Genomic DNA, 20,823 nt, shown 5'->3' on the forward strand with positions numbered 1-20,823 from the left:
CACCCGATGTCTTATGTTTATGAACTTAAACAAGTTTATAATGTGGTGTAGAATATTGTAGTCTATGAGACAATATGTAACAGAAAAAATATTGCAAGTCAAGTTGCCCTGAGACATCTCTGCATCTGTGTACTATTGTGTGTTTTTTGTACGTTTAGTAATTGTGTATTTTGTGCCATGCTTTCAAATGAAAATATAAAAATAAAAATTTGTATAAAAGCAATTGATTATTTTGCGCATCTCTAATGTCAGATTAGAATCAGAATCTTCAAACTTGAATTGCAATTGTCGGTGAAATTTCACAAACTAGGAAGTTGCTTCGGTGATGCAACATGAAACAACTAATAATAATAAAATAGTCAAATGTTTAAATGTGGGGGGCACAAGCCCTTTTGTCGCGTGACCCTGGAATCGCGTGCCGCGCCCCTGCTCACCTTCCTGCTCCGCTCTGATTGGCCCGGAGGCCCGTGTGAGTGGGCTCGTGGGCTCTCAAGCAAGAGAAAATAGTCTGCTTCTTTTAAGCTTCACGGCAAACTTTCATGCAGTCTTTTTAAATAAGTTAGTATTTTTTTCTGGCAAAGATGTTGACACTGTTGCTTAGCAGCCTGACAGCGGGACTCCTGGCTCTTGTTCTGTACCAGAAGATCGTGTATCCCTTCTTCTGGGACGATTTGATTTATTACTTTAAACTTCGGGGTTACAAAAAGAAAGCCACGGCTCGCATGAAGCGGGGGGTCATCACGTATCTGGACTGCTTCTTATATCAGGCCAGAAGAAACCCGAACAAGCCCTTTATCATCTTTGAGGAGAAGACTTGGACGTACCAGGACGTGGACAGGAGAAGTAACCAGTTTGCCAACGTGTTTCGGACCGAGGGCTCTTTCAAACCAGGGGACATTGTTGCCTTGTTAATGTGCAATGACCCGGACTTCATTTGTGTGTGGTTTGGACTCTGTAAAGTTGGTTGTGAAATCGCCTTTCTCAACGTCAACATAAAAGCCAAGACACTGCTCCACTGTTTACAAAGTTGTGGATCCAGAACCCTTATAGTCGGGGCAGGTACGGGCACGCACACGTCCTTCCCTTCATGATGGCTTTGCATAATGTAGCTTTAACCTATTCATGAATCTCATTTCCCTCTTTACAAGCAACAATGTAAGGACTTTTCCCCACACAAAAGATATAACAATTTGTGAATTGTCCTATTTTTCTGTTTTATAATTCTTCTGAAACCCATAGGTGCCTCTGTCAGCTGCAACTCATTAATCTCTTGCACTAGTGTTTTTAATGAAACCACTGACTGTTTTGGTATTATGCAACTTGCACATTATCCTTTGATCCTGTAATTTTATTGTCCACGCTGATAATGAGTGTTGATCCGCCTCTTTTCTCTGTAATGATCCTGATGTTTTACCCCTTTGTGCAGCTTCAGTGAGTGTGGTGGAGGAGGTTAGGTCAGACCTAAAGAAGGACAACTTGCTGGTTTGGGTGATGGATCACTCATCGCCCTGTGAGGAGTTTAAGACTTTACTTGATAAGGTCCAACACATGTCTGCTGAGGAAATAAATGACTTACCATCAGTTGATATAATGTCCAATTTTCTTTATATCTTCACATCTGGCACTACAGGTACAGACTCTAGATTAGGAATGCTTGGACTTACACGTCCTTACACGTTCATTATGGGTGTAAATATATTCCAGGTCTTTCTAAGGCAGCGCGTGTCGGTCACCTGAAAGCTGTGATGAGCATGGCGTTTCTTGAAATGTGTGGTGCCAATTCTGATGATGTAATCTACATCACTCTTCCACTTTACCACATGTCTGCTTCGCTCTTGGCAGTTGGTGGATGCATCGGTCTTGGTGAGCACATCAACTACAGTTCTTACTTAGATTGACTTATCACTGGACTTCAAATGGAGGAGGCTGTTCACATTCTGCATACACAATTCCTGGAAGATAGATCCTCTGTACAATGAAGAATACAGGAAGTTGTAACTACACAGTTCTTACATAAAGTCCTACAGGGATTCTGACTTCCTTGAGAGAAAGAAAAAAAGATGGTTCAAACAAATGACAGGAAATGTCTTACAGTGGCGTTATTGTTTACACTGACGCATAATAAAATACTATCTTTTAAAAATGTATCATGTAAGTGTTTCTTTTGCTTCTCTTAGGTGCTACTTGTGTCCTGAAGAAAAAGTTTTCTGCCAGTCAGTTTTGGAAAGACTGTGTCAAATATAATGTGACTGTTGTGCAATATATTGGAGAACTTTGCAGATATTTAATAAACCAACCAATGGTAAGAAAGGGGAAACTTTCACATCTTCTCTTTTTTTGGCTGAATTGTGTTAAGGTTTTTTTGGTTTTCAGGTTCCTGAGGAGCGAGCTCACTGCGTGCACCTGTTTGCAGGAAGTGGTCTCAGGCCTGACGTTTGGAAGGAGCTTTCACAGCGCTTTGGAAAGATCAGGATCAGGGAAGGATATGGCCTGACTGAGGCCAGTATCGGCTTCCTCAACTACACTGATGAGGTCGGCCCAATCGGGCGGGCCAGCTATTTTAACAAGGTTAAAACAACAAAGTGATTGCTGTATTAGAGAAATGTCTTTGAATAGCTTTTTCACTCTTTTGATTACTTTCTTTAGCTTTCAATGCCATTTGAGCTTTTGCGGTATGATCCACAACAATATGAACCTGTCAGAACAGACACTGGAAGATGCATAAAAGCAAAGACTGGTAAAGTAACACACAAATGTAATTATTCTAGCATGGAGTTATTCCATATTCCTAATGTGGTGATACACCTGTGCAGGTGAAGCAGGCATCCTTGTAGCCCCTCTCACCATCATGAACCAGTTTCTTGGTTATGCTGGCAATACGGTCCAGTCGGAGAAGAAGGTGCTCAGGGATGTGCTCCAGCCTGAAGATGTGTACTTTAATACTGGAGACCTGCTGCTTCAGGACCACAGGGGTTTCCTGTATTTCCGTGACCGCATTGGAGACACCTTCAGGTACTCGAATTATGGGCTACATGTGTTGACTTAATAATTGTTGATGTTTGCAATTATGATTTACAGATGGAAGGGAGAGAATGTGTCCACAACCGAAGTGTCAGAAGTTCTTGGAAGTCTTGAATTTATCCAAGAAGCCAACGTCTATGGAGTCACTGTCCCAGGTCCGTAACAGTAAAAGGAATTAACAAAACTCAATTCCAGTCCCACTGTTTTATGCAACATTTTGAGGACTTTCCCCATTCAAAATATATATATATATTTTCAAATTGTTTATTGCTAAGGCAACGGTCCTATTTTGTCAAGTAGTATATAAAAACAACAAGTTAAACTTGAAAATAAATGTTTGTTCTATACTATGTGAAAGTATATTTAAAGTACATACTTTATAATATTTTGCAATTTTATACGCAACGTCTGCTTCTTTTCTACTTCCAGGTAGTGAAGGTCGAGCAGGCATGGCTGCTGTTGTCCTAAAACCTGAATACAAATTAGATGGTCCAAAACTCTTCAGTCATTTAGTGGACACACTGCCTCGTTACGCCTGGCCTTGGTTTCTCAGAGTACAGGTGAGAATTATATTCATTTTATTCTATACATTTTCATGTGCGCTTACTACAACCATTTCACTTCTGTCCCCAGATTGCTCTTGATGTAACAGAGACATTTAAGCAGCAGAAGTCAAAGCTGGTACATGAGGGTTTTAACCCTGCCATCATCTCTGACCCTCTCTTTTTCTTAGATATTTCTCTGAAGACATACATTGTTTTGACTCCAATTATATTTAAAGAGATTGTGTCTGGAAGTCGCAGTCTTTAACCATTTCTGAAGATAAGCTACCCTTCTATTTCCTGTGTCATGGATTTCTATTGTTTGTACTCTAGCTTTTAGCTCCAGGAAATGGTAGATTATGATGTCTCATTTTGTGCCAGATTTCTACATGGGCAGGTCGAAACGTCTATCATTAGTTCATTTCTTTTCATGTTAAGACTAGTCCAGTTTTAATTTGTTTCACAAAAAGAGAGAAATTTAGAATGTTATCCATGCAATCAACAAGCAAGCTAAGTCTCATGTTTACCCAGATGTTGTAAAATACGTAGATGTTTTTATGTCTTGACTTTTAAAGCACTGTGTAAAAAACTAAACACAACCTCTTCAAATATGACTGTAATTATTATACAATACACATTTATTTCAAGCTTTATGCTTAAGGAAAACAATGGCTCCAGTGTTTGTACAATATCACAGCATGCCTTTTTTAATCCTGCAATGACCGCATTTGATAGAAGAAGGAATGGTCTGTCACATTTGCTCATTAAACAGCCCGTTTTCAGGCTGAAAGTAAGACACAGAGGCCCTCATGCTATACAAGACTGGGGTTTCCTGGAGCTCAGAAGCTACCAGTCCTTGTACAAGTAGCTCGCCAAGGGATTTACATATTGCTGATTTATCACATGCCCATACGTAGTACAAACCTAATTCAATTTAGGCATTTACTTTGATACTTTCCTTTGTTTTCATAACCCACCGAAATTGTAAATGTTCTGATAAATGTTAAGACAAAATTAGCCCAACTAAGTGTCTTCATAGCCAATATAGTTACTTTTAGTCTGTTCAGGGATAATCTGATCTAGGCTACAAAAAACAAAAATTTAAGGCACTCACTGAGGGTTACCTTACAATCTTCCGTTATAATGTTATAGTTATATGTATCATAGATCAGTGGTTCTCAAAACCTGTCACACCAAGTACCACCGAAGAGAATATTTGGCCTTCTGAGTGCCACCAGATCTAAACAAGACTATTCTAGATCTAATGGGATTAAAAGAGAGGTATAAAAGGACTACAGAATTGCTTTACTAGTTTTAAACCAAGCCAAACTCAAAATAAGACAAAAAAGCGGATTCAATTTACTTTGTCTTCAGCAAATATTTGAACTGCACAGGAATCCGTGTGCCATCGGAAAGAGCCTGCATACCACAGTTTGAGAACCACTGTTATCGATCAATGGTGTTATCCCTTATCCCATCGATGTATTAAATTATGCCTTATCCCTACAGTCAACGTAACGACACAGTTTGACGCCTCTAGTGGCGAGAGGAGGAGTTGAAGGCTTGAGCGGGCGGAGTCTGTTAATATTTATGGGCGGAGTCTACTCCAGCAGCAGACGTGGCAGTCGCCTACGTCATCACAATGTGCCTGTGATCATTCATGGAACAGAGCGACAGCAGCGAGCAGTAAGTACTTTGACATCTAAATATTCCCCAATATTTAGCCTTTGGCAGGTGTTCACAGACTGTATGTAATATAAGAGATATAAATTGTGTATGCAGAGGTCCTTTCTCTTTATGGATTCCTCCAGAGCTTCTCTTTCCACAGCAAATATGACTCACTAAAAGCATGGATATCACTACTCTACAACAAAGACGTTTTGGTGTTTCTAAACTAAAAAACAAAAACAAAACAAAAATCGAAAATGAACCACATCCGCGTGATTCATGTTGTGTTGACACAACATGAGCCTTCACTGCTAGATCAGAGTTACACCTGATGCGGTTTTTGTGGACACCAATCACTGAATGAAATATGTTATTAATATACTATATTGTTATTGTAATGTTAGTTTGCTGAGCAATTTTGTAAGTATGTGTTAAAAGCATTTTTACACCATACCATATTTTAATTTCTGGTATTAAAAAGAAGATGATGGAAGAAAGTGGGATAGAAACTACACCGCCATCCAGTCCTAACCCTGCTCCAAGTATGGCTCCCACAGTGTCTTCCACATTCAGTACTCCACAAGAGTCTTCTGGTAAGTCTGAAGAGTCTTTCTGTCTTCCATGGAAAACTTTCAACCACAAACACTTACTACAGTTGCTGTGTTCCAGGCGTCACCAGTCACGTCCCGTTCCCAGGTACCATCTCTTCTCCTAACCCCTCTATGCCATCGCTGCCAGCCATCACCAGTCCTTTGGTCCCGCCTCTGCAGTATCAGTCTCCCTCCACACTCTCTACTCCCTTTACCAACACCAGTGCCTCTCCTGCCTTGTCATTACCACCTGCTGCTGTTCCTGGGCTGACAGCCCCTCCTGTTGGGCCTCCTATAACTGGATTCTCTATGAGCGCTGGATATGATATCACAAGAGGCCATGCCGGGCGAGCACCACAGACACCACTTATGCCTTCTTTTTCCAATCCCTCTGCCATGCCAGGTATTCACCTGCCTTTACAAAACATGGCTCTTAATTGAATATTTAATTATTTAACAAGCATGTTTACTACCTTTTGTATATCAAGGTGTTGTATCTAACCCCATGGTGCAACAGCCCATTATGTCTGGTGGAATAAACACCGGCTCTCCCATTACTTTTCCTGAGGAGCATGAAGACCCCAGAGTGTCTGGACCACCCAACGCTGGTGGGGGAATTTGGGGATTCTTTAAGGTACGGGTTAGGGTTTTTGATGTTTGCACCTTTTGCACACATTTTGTACTTCAGTTTGATGGGGATGGCTCATATTATTGAATCGGAAATCTCAGCAATAGAAAAAGAACATTTAAAGATTAAGAAATAACAACATGTATTATATAAAGTTTTCAGGCTAACTCGTAATGTATTTGCAGGGTGTTGCAGGTAACCCTGTGGTGAAGACTGTCCTAGACAAAACAAAGCACTCTGTAGAATCAATGATCACCACGTTGGACCCTGGAATGGCTCCATACATCAGTGAGTCTACATGATACTAAACTAATTATATATATATATATATATATATATATATATATATGACTGTCTGCTGTTGCTCACCAGAGTCTGGGGGAGACATTGATATTGTGGTGACTTCAGAGAAAGAGATGCACGTAGACGCAGTGAGAGATGCATTTCAGGAAATGTTTGGGATGGCCATGGTGACTGGAGAGGCTGGACAATCCAACATTGCTCCACAACCTGTCGGTTATGCTGCTGGCATCAAGGTTGTTCAGAAACAATAGCAATAACAATGTTTCTTAAAGTAGTGGTGGTTCATAAGGCAATGTCTGTACGTTCCCATACTCAGGGGGCGCAGGAGCGCATTGACAGCCTGCGGCGGTCTGGTGTGATCCATGAGAAGCAGCCGGTGGTCTCTTTGGAAAACTTCATTGCTGAACTTTTTCCTGACAAGTGAGATTGTTGACTTTTCTCCTCAATAGACTTTGTACCTGAATTGACACCTGAATCTACTGAATTAAGTTGTATTCTTGTTTTAACTTATTTTTTAAATTTAGGTGGTTTGACATTGGCTGTTTGATCTTGGAGGATCCTGGGCACAATATCCGTATTGAGATCTTTACTCAAGCTACACCTCTGGCTCTTGAGCATGTGCAACAGGTTTGTATCAAAGACGTTTGACACAGCTAGATGTTCCTTCACCCATAATGACTAAATTAATTCCTTGATACATACATACTAACTTTGTTTTAGGCTCAGGCATTGACCCCTCCTGACTACAGTCTTCGGTGGTCTGGTCTCATTGCAACAGTGGGTGAGGTCCTGGAGCAAAGCCTTCCCAATATCAACCGGACAGATTGGCATCTCGCCTTAACGGGCATGACCCAGCGTCACATGATACAGAGTGCCGCCAAAGCCCTGGCTGGGATGTACAAACAGCAACTGCCCCCTCAGACTGTTTAGGGCTGCTGTGCAAGTCTATTGTAATTGGAAGAACAGAACGTTGCGCATTAGGAGAACTATTGTCACATTTGCACGTTTTCTCTCTGCTCTAGACTACATGCATCCACTGAAGGAACCACCAAATGTACATATTGCTTGTGTTGAGTTATTTTACATGTCATGCCATTATTTTTTTTTTTAATTAAGTTTGAATGGAACATCTAAATTGTCTTTCATTGTCTTTAGTCTCTTAATTCAAGGTAGTTGATCATATTTGATAATATTAACAGCCTTAATGCCAATAAATTCATGTTTGTATTTAAGTTCAAGGGCAGTGTGTTCCAGTTTTACTCTTCACACCGACACTGATGGTTTGACTAATGCTAAGAAGGCAACGCACTATTTATAATTAACTATGCATTAATTTTTACTTGTCCGAGCTCAGTTAAAAAAAAAAAATGGAAAAAGGACTAACAGACTAACATAAGCATACAAATCAGATCTCCAGGTTGAACAATATCTAAATGATATGAATGTTGAACTGAACACACAATCTAATAGATATATATATTAAAAAAAAAAAAAATAATACCCAAGCACTAAGCATCTTATCCCAAAGAAAAAATAAATAAAAGCCTTTATTTCATGAGGGCTAGATGTGTTAAAAACATTATCTGGCTCAGAATGACTCATTCCAGCCTGGTTTTGCTCTGAAAGTGTTTGTCCTATACATATGTTGACTTGCGATATGCAAGCAGTCTAATATTACACAAACACAACTCAGCTCTGTTTTGCAGATTGTTTTTTTTAACAGTAATTATTATTGTACAGCATATTTTGGCAGCTCAATATTACAACATAGATCACGAGGAAGCATATTCTTTTCATCAGATAAGCCACTGTAGGTCCCACCTGTTCTCAACAAAGCTGCATTACACAGGCACCTCTGAGGAGTCATCAGTTTAACAAATTGCCCATTCAGGAACTGAGCAGCAGTGCCCACATCTGTCCCTGGCACCTGTTCAAGCCTGTTATCTGACTTCTGCGCCTAGTCTAATCATGCAACGTCCTAATGGCTTATAGACTAACAGTAATAGAGACCAGGTACCTTTTCTTTTTTGTCTCTTAGCACACATAAAACATACTACTTGAATGAGAGCTCATATGTCCAGAGAGAGTTCAGGTTAAGTGACGGACGCTGAGAGCAGGACATTATAGTAATTCTATAGGTGCATTTGTTGTAAGTGTCACCCACATGGGCCAATGTGGGCCACAATTCCATGATGAATGATATAAATACAGTATGTTGTTAATTTACTCAATAAACACATGCATAAGATGCATACTCGTCATGTTGCTGTTTTCATGGGACTGAACCAAACATTAAAATGTTGTTGAAGTTGCCTGGAAAAAAGTATTGTGTAAATTGACTTGAATGTTGATTTTGCAGCTGTTGAGCTCCATGTGGGGCCAAGACCACACCGTAGGATTCTACAGCACCCTCTGTTGGCCCTGCAGTGCCGCTGTCGTGCCCCATACCCATGGAACTCTGATAATAAAACACCCATGCCATACCGCTCTTCACATCTACGGCCCCCTCTCTAGGCTGGGGGACATTTTGAGGCACTGTTCCCTTCTTCCTCCGCTGCTTATATTATGTGCTTGTTGCCGTATTTGTGGAGCAGAAGACCACTTTTGCTCTTGTGCTCCTCCTCTTTTTTTATAAATTATATTTGTTATTTTTTTCCTGCTTGTCTTCATAGTGTGCTGCATGTTCTTCTGAATCCTTAAGGAGTTGACAACCTGGGCAGGAGACCTATGGTCTGAAGAAAGGCCAGTTTGCAAAAAGGCACACCAAAACACAATGTTTTCATTATACAGTGGCAATATTAATCTTACACGTGCTAAACCTTTAATTTGATTAATGTTTTCAGAAAGCAACAACTCTGTCCAATTAAAATAATGCAGGCGTCAGGAGATGATTTCTGAGGGTTCCAGATCATTTGCAGATTCAGATCATTTTACTTTTTCTTGTCAATCATATTTAAAAGTGCACCGTCTAAAATGTTCTTCTGTGGCAGAACACAGAGGGATTGAAACAGGTGCCTTATTTTTTTTCTAAAAAACAAAACCCAAAAAATATTTTAAAACTCAAGCTATATCTATATAAATAAATAAATATTATATATATATATATATATATATATATATATATATATATATATATATATATATATATATATATATATATATATATATATATATATATATATATATATATATATATATATATATATATATATATATATATATATATATATATATATATATATATATATATATATATATATATATATATATATATATAGCCTAGACTGACCGCAACACTTAAAACACAAACACAATTTGTAGTAATTGGTCCCCTCCAGGGACCAGTAGCTGACAATTCAACTGGAAGGAAAAGACATGACAATTTAAGAACAAAGTATTTATTAACAAGTATCTGCCCGGGTAAATAGTAATATGTATATGCACAAGTTGGTCATTCAGACACCCCAAGGGCTCCAACAGCTTTAAAATGTCAGTGAACGTTAGTCCCGTATTCAACACAGCTGTAACTCATAGACAGACGCTTTAAATAAAGTCAAGATCTGTTATCATAAACGGAAATGACAAATAGCGCGTGTTTTAGTGCACAGCGCGTCTGTAAAGATATCGTTCTAATTCATTATGAGTATTGCTTTTGAGAGAGCTACGTCGAAATGTCCCGGTGTAACACACAAGCGCTCCTCAGCTTCAACTAAAGAACGCATTGCGTCGCGCTCAGCCATTGGTCAAACACACGCAGCGTGAAGGTTTCAATGAGCCGCCATATTGGCAGGACAACCCCTCTTTCATTCGGTTCGGGGCACGCCAGGACCGACTTTGTGAACATTCTGACGGTGCCTCCGGTGAGAGTTCAGCTCCTCGAATCACAAATATTGGTCTACGCCGACGGAGGGTTGTTTTAGTGGATTTGGAGTCCATCGTTTTTGTTTGTAGCTGCTCTTACCACAATGGCGACGATGCCTGCGACTCCGACCGGCCAGAAAAGCACGTGTGGCGGCGGCGGCACACCACTGAGTCCGACCAGGATAACCAGGCTGCAGGAAAAGCAGCAGCTGCGGGACCTGAACGACCGCCTGGCCGTCTACATCGACAAGGTCCGCAGTCTTGAATCAGAAAACGAGGTGCTCCATCTGAAGATCAGCGAAAAGGAAGATGGTCGGAGCCGGGAGCTGAGCGGGCTCAGATCTCTGTATGAGACCGAGCTGGCGGACGCCAGGAAGAGCCTGGATGAGTCGTCCAAGGAGCGGGCCTGGCTGCAGATCGAGCTGGGTAAAATCAAGACTGAACATGAGCAGCTGGTGCAGAGGTGAGCCACGGATTCTTCCATCACAATAAACTAACTCACTGTCCCGTGTGCACAAAGCCGCACATTGCAACTTTGATTTTGGAGCCATTTTGACCGCATTACGCACGCGTTACGTTTGAATTTGTGCGTCGTTCTCTTTCTGTCATAAACTTGGAGCCTGTTACTAGTTTTATTGATACGAATTCTCCATATCTATAAATGTTTGGAATACAGTTTTGGTGCACGGTACATGAGTTTAGTAGTTTGAAGTCCAGTAGGTTGTTAAAACTGAGTGACTGAGCCCGCCCACCATTGTCTACCCTCCAAACGCATTTATTTCAGTGCTGCTTGTATTATTGCAGGTGTGTAATAAACATGGGTCATATATTTTATCTGGAGGCATATAAACGTCCAGGTTGTGTTGGCCAAAATGACTTACACGGTCTATTGTATTTATGTTCTTGTGCTTTTGTTTAATTGCTTTTAATCCATATATTTCCTTATTTTGGCTTGTGGTTCCACTCTTGCACCAGTGTCAGGTGTTGCTGTCATGTGAACACACTGACATAAGAACACAGGTGCCTGACAGCAGAGTTTATTGTCCCATTGATGATGAGGGATAATCTCTTTTGTTGTTTTTTTTGCACAATTGCACCTATAGTGTATTTAGTTCACTAATCCATTGTTTTCCATTCACATTTCTTTACTTTTGTTTACAATTGTGCAACATCAGTCAAATGAGAGCCAAGGTGGTGTATCTGTTTTTTTTTGGTTTTCGATAAAGCTGTGATTGGCCAAATGTTTTGGTTTAGTGTAAATCCGTTAAGTGAAGACTTTCAGTCATGTGCTTCCAATAAAGTCTCAGTAAAACGACAGAAAGTGCGCAAACAGCCCTGAACATTCCTCTCATAGTTTTTCCTGCTCAGTCCCACCCGTCTGTCTGGCCTCAGAAAATACTCTGCACTCACAAACCTAATGAAAGGGCCTGGTTGTTGACACTGTTAAATTGGGCCCCAGGCTAAGAACCGGATATCACACTTGTTTTCCTGGAATGTTTCATAGCTCTGGTTCTGTCGACCATAACTTTATTATTATTGTTATATTATTATTATTGCAAATATGTGGATTATATATTGAAAAAACACACAATGAAACCATGGGACACAAGTGATGTTTGCTACCACTAGAGGACTCTGTTTACTAAATAAATGCAAGTGGAAACGGTACAACTGAAGACAAATTTCCCTGCTGGGACAATAAAATAACAAATTTATTCTGAAATGTGTTTCAAGAGAATGTTTAATATCAAGGGCAGCAGATCTTTGTTTTAGTTGATTGAAGTCGCTAATCAAATAACAACAAAAGTCTTTTCTTCTGTATCTACCTCTGTATCTACCTGCGTTGCATCAATGGAATTTCCCCATGTGGGACAATAAAGGATTATCTTATCTTATTTTGGAATTTGGGTGTGAATTGTTTTATGTGTATTTACAGTTCACTCGTTGATACTTTTATTTAATAATTGGTCTCCTGTAGTCTTGCGGTCTTGTCAGTGCACTTGGATCTATGATTTGACCCTGTATCTGTATCTCAAGACGTTTGAGAGCATTTTCCAGTGCCAAGCCATACCACTTTGAGTTGACTAATCATTGCAGAGTATTTCTTTAGTTCACCAAGAATTTCTTCAGTCGAGTACAGCCTACAGTGGGTGTGGAAAGTATTCAGACCCCCAGAGAATGATGCAACAAGTTTTTCACACCTGGATTTGGGGATCCTCTGCCTTGCAGATCCTACCCTGTTCCATCCAGTTGGATGGTGAATGTTGGTGGACAGCCATTTTCAGTTCAGTTCAGGTCTCTCCAGAGATGCTCAGTTGGATTTAGGTCAGGGCTCTGGCTGGGCCGGTCAAGAAAGGTCACAGTTCTGAGGTCCTGAACACTCTGGAAGAGGTTTTCTTCCAGGATATCTCTGTACTCTTTCCACATTCATCTTTCCTTTAAGTGCAACCAGCCGTCCTGTCACTGCAGCTGAAAAACACCCCCATAGCATGACGCTGCCACCACCATGTTTCACTGTTGGGATTGTATTGGGCAGGTGAGGAGTAGTGCCTGGTTCTTTCCACATATACCACTTAGAATCAACGCCAAACAGTTAAATCTTGGTCTCATCAGTCTAGGGAATCTTATTTCTCATAGTCTGGGAGTTCTTCGTGTGTTTTTGGCAAACGCTTCGCGGGCTTTCATTTGTCTTGCACTGAGGAAAGGCTTTCGTCTGGAGGGACATGTTTTAGGATGAGTTCTGGTCGTCCTAAACTTCCATTTATGGAGATCTCTGTGCTCTTAGGAACCTTGAGTGCTGCAGAAATTCTGGCCAGATCTGTGCCTGGCCAAAATGCTGTCTCTGAGTCTGAGCTAGTTGGGCTGGTCCTTGGACCTCATGAATCTCCTTTGCTCTGACGTGAGCTGTAAGGTCTTAAATACACAGGTGTGTGCCTTTCCTAATCAAGGCCTATCAGTTTAATTAAACACAGCTGGAGTAGAACCGTCTCAACGAGGATCAGGAGAAATGGACAGTAAGTGAGTTACATGCGAGTTTCACAGCTAAAAGGCTGGAAACTTATGACCGTGTGAGATTTCAGTCTTTCTTAATAGATTTGCTATAATTTCTACATTTGTTTTTTTCCCTGTTAAGAGGGGGGTGCTGAATACTAAAAAGGGTCTGAATACTTTTTGTATGAATAAATGCGTTAAACAATACTTTACCAACAGCATTCGGATAAGGGCAATCCATTTCCACCAGTTTGTTTAATTTCATTGTTGTTTTTCAGCTATAACAAAAAGGACTTGGAGGCTGCAAGTGCCCAGTCCCGGGTGAAGGATCTAGAAGCTCAGCTCAACTCCAAAGATGCCATGCTGGCCACTGCCCTGTCTGAGAAGAGGAGTCTGGAAGCCATTATTGCTGATCTGCAAGAGCAACTGCAGGAGGTACATCAACGATAATACACTATTACACTTTAATAAATGATTAGTTCATTAGGATGGTTAATTGCACAGTAAACTTGTTGTGTTTTTTGTAGTTGGACATAAGCCTTGCTCAGGCCAAAAAACAACTCGGTGAAGAGATGCTGCTTCGTGTTGATTTGGAAAACCACTGCCAAAGTTTGAAAGAGGATGCAGAATTTCGTAAAAGCATGCACGTGGAGGTATGTTGTGAATCTTTGTTCCACATTTTTGATCGTGGGGAGAAAAATGTCCTAACGAGGCCTCTCTTAACGAGAGTTAGGAGACACTGGATGTCTGAGGCAGTAAAGTTTATTTACCATCAGTCCAGGACCCGGCGACTTGAATACTCAACACCAGGCCATTCAAGCCTCACTATGTTTCCATACATAAAGGTTTAAATCCCCAAGTTTGTTCACAGAACACCACTCCTGTGAGATGAGTTGACCACGGAAACTGATAAGGTCACAGAACACATTCTGTGACAGTGGGATGATGCCGTCATAGATCGAGACGATGTCAACAGTGGTAGAAATGCGCGCGACTGCGATGACGTCACGTCCGGCTGCGGTAACCGCAGTAGGCAGAAAAACGGCTCTGGCGATAGATCAGGGTGATGTGGAGCTGGGTTGAACATTGGGAGTCATAAGTGGCCCGTTTATCTGCTCACTCTTTAAGTTTTACTTCCCGTCCTCTTTCGGCACAGTTCCTGAGCCATTGGGCATTCTGATGTAGATGGCCCATTACAGGGCTGTCAGGATACGGAGAACAGCAGTCTCAAGTGAAACTAAAAACTCCCTTTATCAGGAGGTTCCGCCCGGTGGGCAGGGTTTACACAGAGCAGGATATATAACCTGAGTTCCCAGATTTGATAAAACGGAGTCCAGATGATACAACTGATTATTTTTCTTTTTAGAATGGAGATAGTGTAGCTGACATATGACATACTCTATTATATAAAACAAAATTGACTAACTAATTAGAAATTTCAGACATAAAATGGCAAATAACATCCAAAACGGACTTCGCTCTCGTCTGCTGCACTCGCTTTCTGCCGACCAGGGTAATCCTGGAAGAAAACGATAAGAGAAATCGCTCGTATGAGGTGTCCTTGTAGAATTTTTCATTTGGGGCAGTCATAACAAGAGAGTTGACAAATGTGTCTGTGCCATTTAAAAAAAACAAAGTGTTCTAATTGTGTAGGGCTTATTATAATATTTAATACATGTAAATTGTACATGAATTATGCTTTGTACTTATACGGCTGTCAGCAATTCACAGAATCAGATTGACAAACATTTTAAAAGTTTCTAGTTTACTAGTGACCAGTCCATTGATGTTGTTATGGTCAGTTTGTCAAGTTTCACTTCTCATGCCTGACAGCTAGGGGGCAATACTGTTCTTATTACATGCGTTACATGTCTGGGTGGGGACCATGGATCTATAATAATTTCTGGATAGGGTATGGCTAGGTGCAGCATGTCACAAACGACCCCCAGTGGCCACTCCATTGGTACTGCAGCCAAAGAAATCGTGCAGCCCAGAAAGCCTTTTTCCCCTAGAGCGCAATGTAACAAAAAACTGCTCGTGTTTGGCTGAAACAGCACCTAGAGCTTTCAAAAATGTTGGATATAGCGGCAATTCTTACCTAATTTATGGGTCATTGACTTTTTCTAATTTTAAGATTCTTCAGTTGTCTTTAAAACGCCTTCCGTGGATCTACTACTCGGAAGCGATGTCTTGAAATTGTTATGCCTGAAAAACTAAATAACATAATAAATGCAATGGAAATTGAATCTTTTGCCAGGTATAAACTAATCAATGTCACGTTTCGTGTCCATCAGTGTGTTCTCTGTATTACAGACAAGAAACCTAAATATGGTCTTAATCATAACTTAAGCATGTTTTGCATGTAGATAAACATGTCATCTGAATACATTTGAATGGTATGATTAAAAATCCGTAATTTAAGAAATACATTTTAGATCATACATTCCATGTACTTAATAAGGACCAGAATTATTTTCATTGACAGTGAAAAAGTTTACCAACTAGACATTTTTATGGTTTTATATTTTATTTGCGATAAACCACAAAACACTGAATAATAACACTAAACTATTGAGCCATGACAATAGATTTCAGTAAATACATATACAAAATGTACAGTTTAGCACTATGTATATAATTAAATTGACGTAGAAAAACAAAATTGCATTAATGAGCAAATGTTCTGATGTATTGTAAAAGTAAAGAAGCAGCACAACAGCTTTAGACCATGAGCTGAGCTCATATTTTAATAGATCCATGAGTGAAAACTGCTTTTTTATGATGACGCAGTTACGGCTACTCCTCGTCCCGTGCTCCACGCTCTCTCCTCGTCCCGTCCTCGGGTCGTTTACTTTTTTCCGGTTCAAAATCCTTCAGTTTTCTTAAAACCAGTAACTCTTATCTGATTGGTCAGTACGATCACATGGTACGCAGACCTACGTCACTTCTGGGCTGCAGTGTCCGAAGAGCTAAAGGCTAACTGGCGACATGCGCCTCTGAGCAGCTCCCATTGACTTGAATTGACTAACAGTTACTGCTGCAAAGAAATTCTTATTACCTTTTAGAGCGCAATGCAAAAACAAACAACGCACGTTCGACTGACAGGGGCCGAGTGACCGTTTACAATCTAAGGTCTGATTTTGTGGCGATTTTAGCCCAGTTCAAAATCCTTCCAAATTCAATTTATCTAAAAGACACCTTTTTTAATCTCTACTCCCCTCTAGCCAACTCTGACCAATCAGAGCTGCTTCTCGTTCCCGCCCGCGCAGGGAAAAAGCACTTTTGTTCATTCGGCCGTACAGCCGCCAGACTTATCTAGCTGCTAAAGGCTAAACTCGCACCACGCGCCTCTCGGCTCGGCCCATTCGCCCAAACTGGTAGCAAATACAGAACACACCACGTTCTTTCTAGTTTAGAGCCCATTGGCTGTGAATAGTGAATATGCATAGTGTAAATTGGGCGCATGACTTTGCCTCTATTCCATATTTATGTGACTATTGGAGCCAAAAAGGTCAAATATCACAAAATGCACAAGGTAGTTGCCCTCCCTTGAAGTTGAGGTATTAGACATGCAAAATCCTGTTTGTGATTTGATGTCCTTTTTTCAGGAAATGAAAGAGGCACGGCACCGGTATGAGACTCGGCTGGTGGAAGTCGACTCCGGCCGCAAGGAGGAGTACGAATACAAGCTGACCCAGGCCCTGACCGATATGAGGGCTCAAAATGAGGAGCAGATTCAGCTCTACAAGGAGAGCATGGCGGGCACCTACACAACCAAAGTATGAAATGATTTTACCTGTGCAAAAAAGCATGGGCTTCAAAGTTAATAGCATTTAGATTTCACACAATGATATAGTATACTTGAATGTTGTTGAGTGCTCAGTCTCGCAATGATTTCCTGCTCTTCCGGAAGTGACAGTGAGCCAAGTTCCTCTTTGAGTAATTGATTCTTCCTCAGATGGAAGACCTGCACCGTCTGTCTGAGATGAATGGTGCATCTGCAAACATGGCCCGAGAAGAGCTGAGGGAGTCCAGCATGAGAATTGAGAGTCTGAGTGCACAGCTTGGAAGCCTGCAGAAGGAGGTGAGATAAATGAGCTATACATGCACAACAGAAAACTGCATCTAGAATATTTTACACACATTTAATTTGTAAATGTGTATTAATGCTTAAACGATACATAATGTAGTTCTTAGCTGTAATGTTAAATGTTGAAGTAAGGCCATCTTGTCTCTGTAGACTCGTGGATGGCGTGACCGCATCTCTGAACTGGAAGCCACATTGGCCCAAGAGAAGGATAACAGCCGTAGACTGCTGGCTGAAAGAGACCGCGACTTAGCTGAGATTCAAGCCAAAATGCTCCTGCAACTAAATGAGTATGAACAACTGTTGGATGTCAAGCTGGCACTGGACATGGAGATCAACGCCTATCGCAAACTTCTAGAGGGAGAAGAAGAGAGGTAAACGTCTTCATAGAAGACACATTTTCTGCAGTTCTCTTGGTAACATTTGTCCATGTTGTTCTAGGCTGAAGTTATCCCCCAGCCCCACAGCGCGTGTGACCGTGTCTCGAGCGTCGTCCAGCAGCCGCAGTGTGCACACTACTCAGGGCAAGCGTAAACGTGTAGATGTGGAGGAACAGGAAGCCAGTAGCTCTGTGAGCATCTCTCACTCTGCCTCAGCCACAGGACCTGTCTTCATTGAGGAGATTGACACTGATGGCAAATTTATCTGTCTTAGCAACAGCAGTAATGAGGTGGGCAAGCGCTCGTTTTGAGCTTTACGTCATGATACGTTTGACATGTCTGTAAACGCGTCTATGACCATGTTTCCTAGGACCAAGCTATGGTTGGATATGAACTGTTGAAGACAATTGGAGAATCTTCTGCCACTTACAAGTTTACTCCCAAGTTTGTCCTTAAAGCTGGCCAAAAAGTCACGGTAAGAAGTCTTTGCCCTACTGGCATAAGAAAACTGTTACTCTAATAATTTGTGTGCTTCTTGGTTGAATGCAGATTTGGGCCTCTGATGCCGGCGTGAGCTCCAAACCTCCCTCTGACCTGGTGTGGAAGAACCAAAGCTCATGGGGATCAGGGGAGGATGTTGTTGTGGTGCTCTTGAACCCTCAGGGAGAGGTGAGGCAGAGTTTACCATACTGTTGTATAACTTTCACTTTCAAATTATTTACACATAAAACGCTGTTTGTGCAAACAGGAAGTGGCAAAAAGGACCACTATTTACAATTCACCAGTCGAAGAGGATCAGGGGGAGGAAGACGTGGGGGACATTGAAGAAGATCAGCAGGTGGTAAGATTAAACTTGGATCTTATAAATGGAAACATTATAACAGAGATGCTAGTGCTTTGTATAGACGAGAAGTACTATGTTTGCATTGACACAGTTTCTTTGTAGGTCGACGAAACAAAGAGAAACTGCACCATTATGTGATTTCACTTCTGCTTAACACATCCAGAGTCACTCTGCTGCCACCGACAATACCTACAACTATTTTTTCTATCTTTTTATAGTGTTTTAATAAGATTTTATGCTTTATTTTGTCTTACTTTGTCGTGAATTTGGCTGTCCTACTCAAAGCCAGGGTCTGTACTTGCTACAATGTGAGTTTTTAAAACAGTTTTCAATTTTGTTTTTATATTTTTTTTATTGTGCGCTTTTGAAATTTTCACTTTAATCCATTCAATCCACTTTGATTTTAAAGTTGTATAATGAATGTATAGGAAAAGTAACGGCTGTAACGGACAGCAACAAATGGTTCCTTTAGAGGATAATCTGAAAAAAATGATTGTATTTTTTAAAGCACTATAAGAAAGGCTTTGTTTTGCAAATACTGTAAGTCTGAGGTAAATTGTTCTCAACCCAGACTGAACACTAAAGAGGAGCCACTGACATGTTGATCTGGACTGAATAAAAACAGATCTGGAGGCTAAATTGTGGAGTCTTATGTGCATCAGAAATGAAGTGTGTAGATTGTGTTTTACTATTCATGTGTTTAAGTATTGTTACTATGCATGCTATGACTGTAATCTTCATAGTTAAATTCTAAAATGTGTTTCATTTAGCTATTGTCTTGTTTTTTAGCTGTGAATCAGGCCATGTAGAAATAAACTTGTGAAATATTTTAATAACTGCCAACAAAGGTCTATTTTTGTATTTGATATGTTGAAGTAGTAAACGGTTTCTGAAATGTTCTGATTTAGGCTGTATTGTTGGCCAGCCAATTAATTATTCAGATGAGTTTTCACCAGTTTAGAATATTGCCAAGAATTAAGTTATCTTAAATACCAGGGGTGCTATTAATAAAATAAAAGCATGAATGAACTGCATTTGTGAATAATTTGGGTGCGGGTGCATGGTTTTAGTGGTCAGAGCTCTCGCCCGAGGAGATTATGGGTTTGATTCCTTCCATGACGATGTAGATAAATTGGCAACTCTAAATTGTTGTAGTGAATGAGTTAACCTGAGTTGGCCTCTGTCCAGGGTAAACCCGCCTAAGGCCCAAAGTCACTGGGATGGGGATCACGGGTGATTAATGAATGTGGAGTTAATTGAAGTGAACTCTTTAGTAGGATTTCCCTGTCACTTGAGCAGTTGACAGATTTTATACAGTCACGTTTCTTTTTTTTTATTATGAGCAGCAGACTTTATGTTCAAGTCATCCAGCCACTTAGTCAAGACTTTTTAATCTCTTGAATAATATGTAGTTTTGAAACTGGAGGAAATACAATAAGCCCTTTGTACTATAAAATGTGTGGTTGAATTTATTATCTTATTTCTGAAACTCCTGTCCTTAAAATAAAATGTATATAACTTATGTATATAAGTATAATTGGCAGGACATTTTGCTTGTCCTGAAACTAAGAGCTGTAAGTTTCACAGCCGAACGCTCTTGACTAATGAACAGACCAGGCTCCACACCCTCAAATGCTAAGGTAAATGTAGTTTAAATTTTTTGTCAAAATTCTATTCAGGCTGATGTCCTGTGGTAAAATAGCCTTTTTTCTGTGCTTTTGTACAGATGTGTACATGTATTTACTATTGGTGTTCTTAGGTTTCCACTTAATTCTGAATAGTAGAAAATGAGAGAATGAGTGAACCGATGTGTAATTGCAATGGTTACAATTAGGAAATCATAAAGACTGCTAGTATTGAAGTATTTATTTACAGTACATAAATCCCTCTGCAAACTAATCCACTTGA

The 20,823-nt window shown here is 40.4% G+C and overlaps 3 protein-coding genes across 4 annotated transcripts; all 3 read left to right on the forward strand.

Annotated features, from left to right (window-relative positions):
* The first annotated feature begins 498 nt into the window (after positions 1-498).
* Positions 499-4,077, forward strand: LOC140367521 (long-chain fatty acid transport protein 6). Its single transcript, XM_072454036.1, has 10 exons — positions 499-1,059; positions 1,427-1,630; positions 1,705-1,863; positions 2,178-2,302; positions 2,374-2,568; positions 2,647-2,737; positions 2,814-3,012; positions 3,079-3,176; positions 3,451-3,581; positions 3,655-4,077. The coding sequence occupies exons 1-10, from the start codon at positions 582-584 to the stop codon at positions 3,829-3,831; spliced, it is 1,857 nt and encodes a 618-aa protein (XP_072310137.1). The 5' UTR covers positions 499-581; the 3' UTR covers positions 3,832-4,077.
* Positions 4,078-5,712: 1,635 nt separating this feature from the next.
* Positions 5,713-7,984, forward strand: prrc1 (proline-rich coiled-coil 1). Its single transcript, XM_072454146.1, has 8 exons — positions 5,713-5,824; positions 5,901-6,224; positions 6,310-6,455; positions 6,635-6,737; positions 6,822-6,985; positions 7,069-7,172; positions 7,277-7,379; positions 7,473-7,984. Exons 1-8 carry the CDS (start codon positions 5,716-5,718, stop codon positions 7,680-7,682), a joined length of 1,263 nt encoding a protein of 420 aa, XP_072310247.1. The 5' UTR covers positions 5,713-5,715; the 3' UTR covers positions 7,683-7,984.
* Positions 7,985-10,555: 2,571 nt separating this feature from the next.
* Positions 10,556-19,949, forward strand: lmnb1 (lamin B1). 2 transcript variants are annotated; one of them, XM_072454038.1, is made up of 11 exons: positions 10,556-11,076; positions 13,883-14,039; positions 14,132-14,257; positions 17,213-17,383; positions 17,563-17,688; positions 17,845-18,065; positions 18,133-18,361; positions 18,442-18,546; positions 18,621-18,740; positions 18,820-18,912; positions 19,018-19,949. In XM_072454038.1, the coding sequence occupies exons 1-11, from the start codon at positions 10,718-10,720 to the stop codon at positions 19,051-19,053; spliced, it is 1,743 nt and encodes a 580-aa protein (XP_072310139.1). In that variant the 5' UTR covers positions 10,556-10,717; the 3' UTR covers positions 19,054-19,949. The 2 variants fall into 2 exon arrangements, with proteins under 2 accessions (XP_072310139.1, XP_072310140.1); XM_072454039.1 differs by having other exon boundaries at positions 18,820-18,909.
* The last annotated feature ends 874 nt before the right edge of the window (positions 19,950-20,823 follow it).

The sequence above is a fragment of the Eucyclogobius newberryi genome, unplaced genomic scaffold (genome assembly GCF_026437365.1).
Source record: "Eucyclogobius newberryi isolate DKJ021-1_F unplaced genomic scaffold, fEucNew1.0.hap1 SCAF_2, whole genome shotgun sequence".
Classification (NCBI taxonomy): domain Eukaryota; kingdom Metazoa; phylum Chordata; class Actinopteri; order Gobiiformes; family Gobiidae; genus Eucyclogobius; species Eucyclogobius newberryi.

Coding starts and splice junctions, on each gene's coding strand:
- LOC140367521 (XM_072454036.1), top strand. CDS start 582: ATGTTGACACTGTTGCTTAGCAGCCTGACAGCGGGACTCCTGGCTCTT. Junction 1,631..1,704: donor CTTCACATCTGGCACTACAG/GTACAGACTCTA, acceptor AATATATTCCAG/GTCTTTCTAAGGCAGCGCGT. Junction 3,013..3,078: donor CGCATTGGAGACACCTTCAG/GTACTCGAATTA, acceptor TATGATTTACAG/ATGGAAGGGAGAGAATGTGT.
- prrc1 (XM_072454146.1), top strand. CDS start 5,716: ATGATGGAAGAAAGTGGGATAGAAACTACACCGCCATCCAGTCCTAAC. Junction 5,825..5,900: donor TACTCCACAAGAGTCTTCTG/GTAAGTCTGAAG, acceptor GCTGTGTTCCAG/GCGTCACCAGTCACGTCCCG. Junction 7,380..7,472: donor CTCTTGAGCATGTGCAACAG/GTTTGTATCAAA, acceptor ACTTTGTTTTAG/GCTCAGGCATTGACCCCTCC.
- lmnb1 (XM_072454038.1), top strand. CDS start 10,718: ATGGCGACGATGCCTGCGACTCCGACCGGCCAGAAAAGCACGTGTGGC. Junction 17,384..17,562: donor CGGGCACCTACACAACCAAA/GTATGAAATGAT, acceptor ATTCTTCCTCAG/ATGGAAGACCTGCACCGTCT. Junction 17,689..17,844: donor TTGGAAGCCTGCAGAAGGAG/GTGAGATAAATG, acceptor TTGTCTCTGTAG/ACTCGTGGATGGCGTGACCG.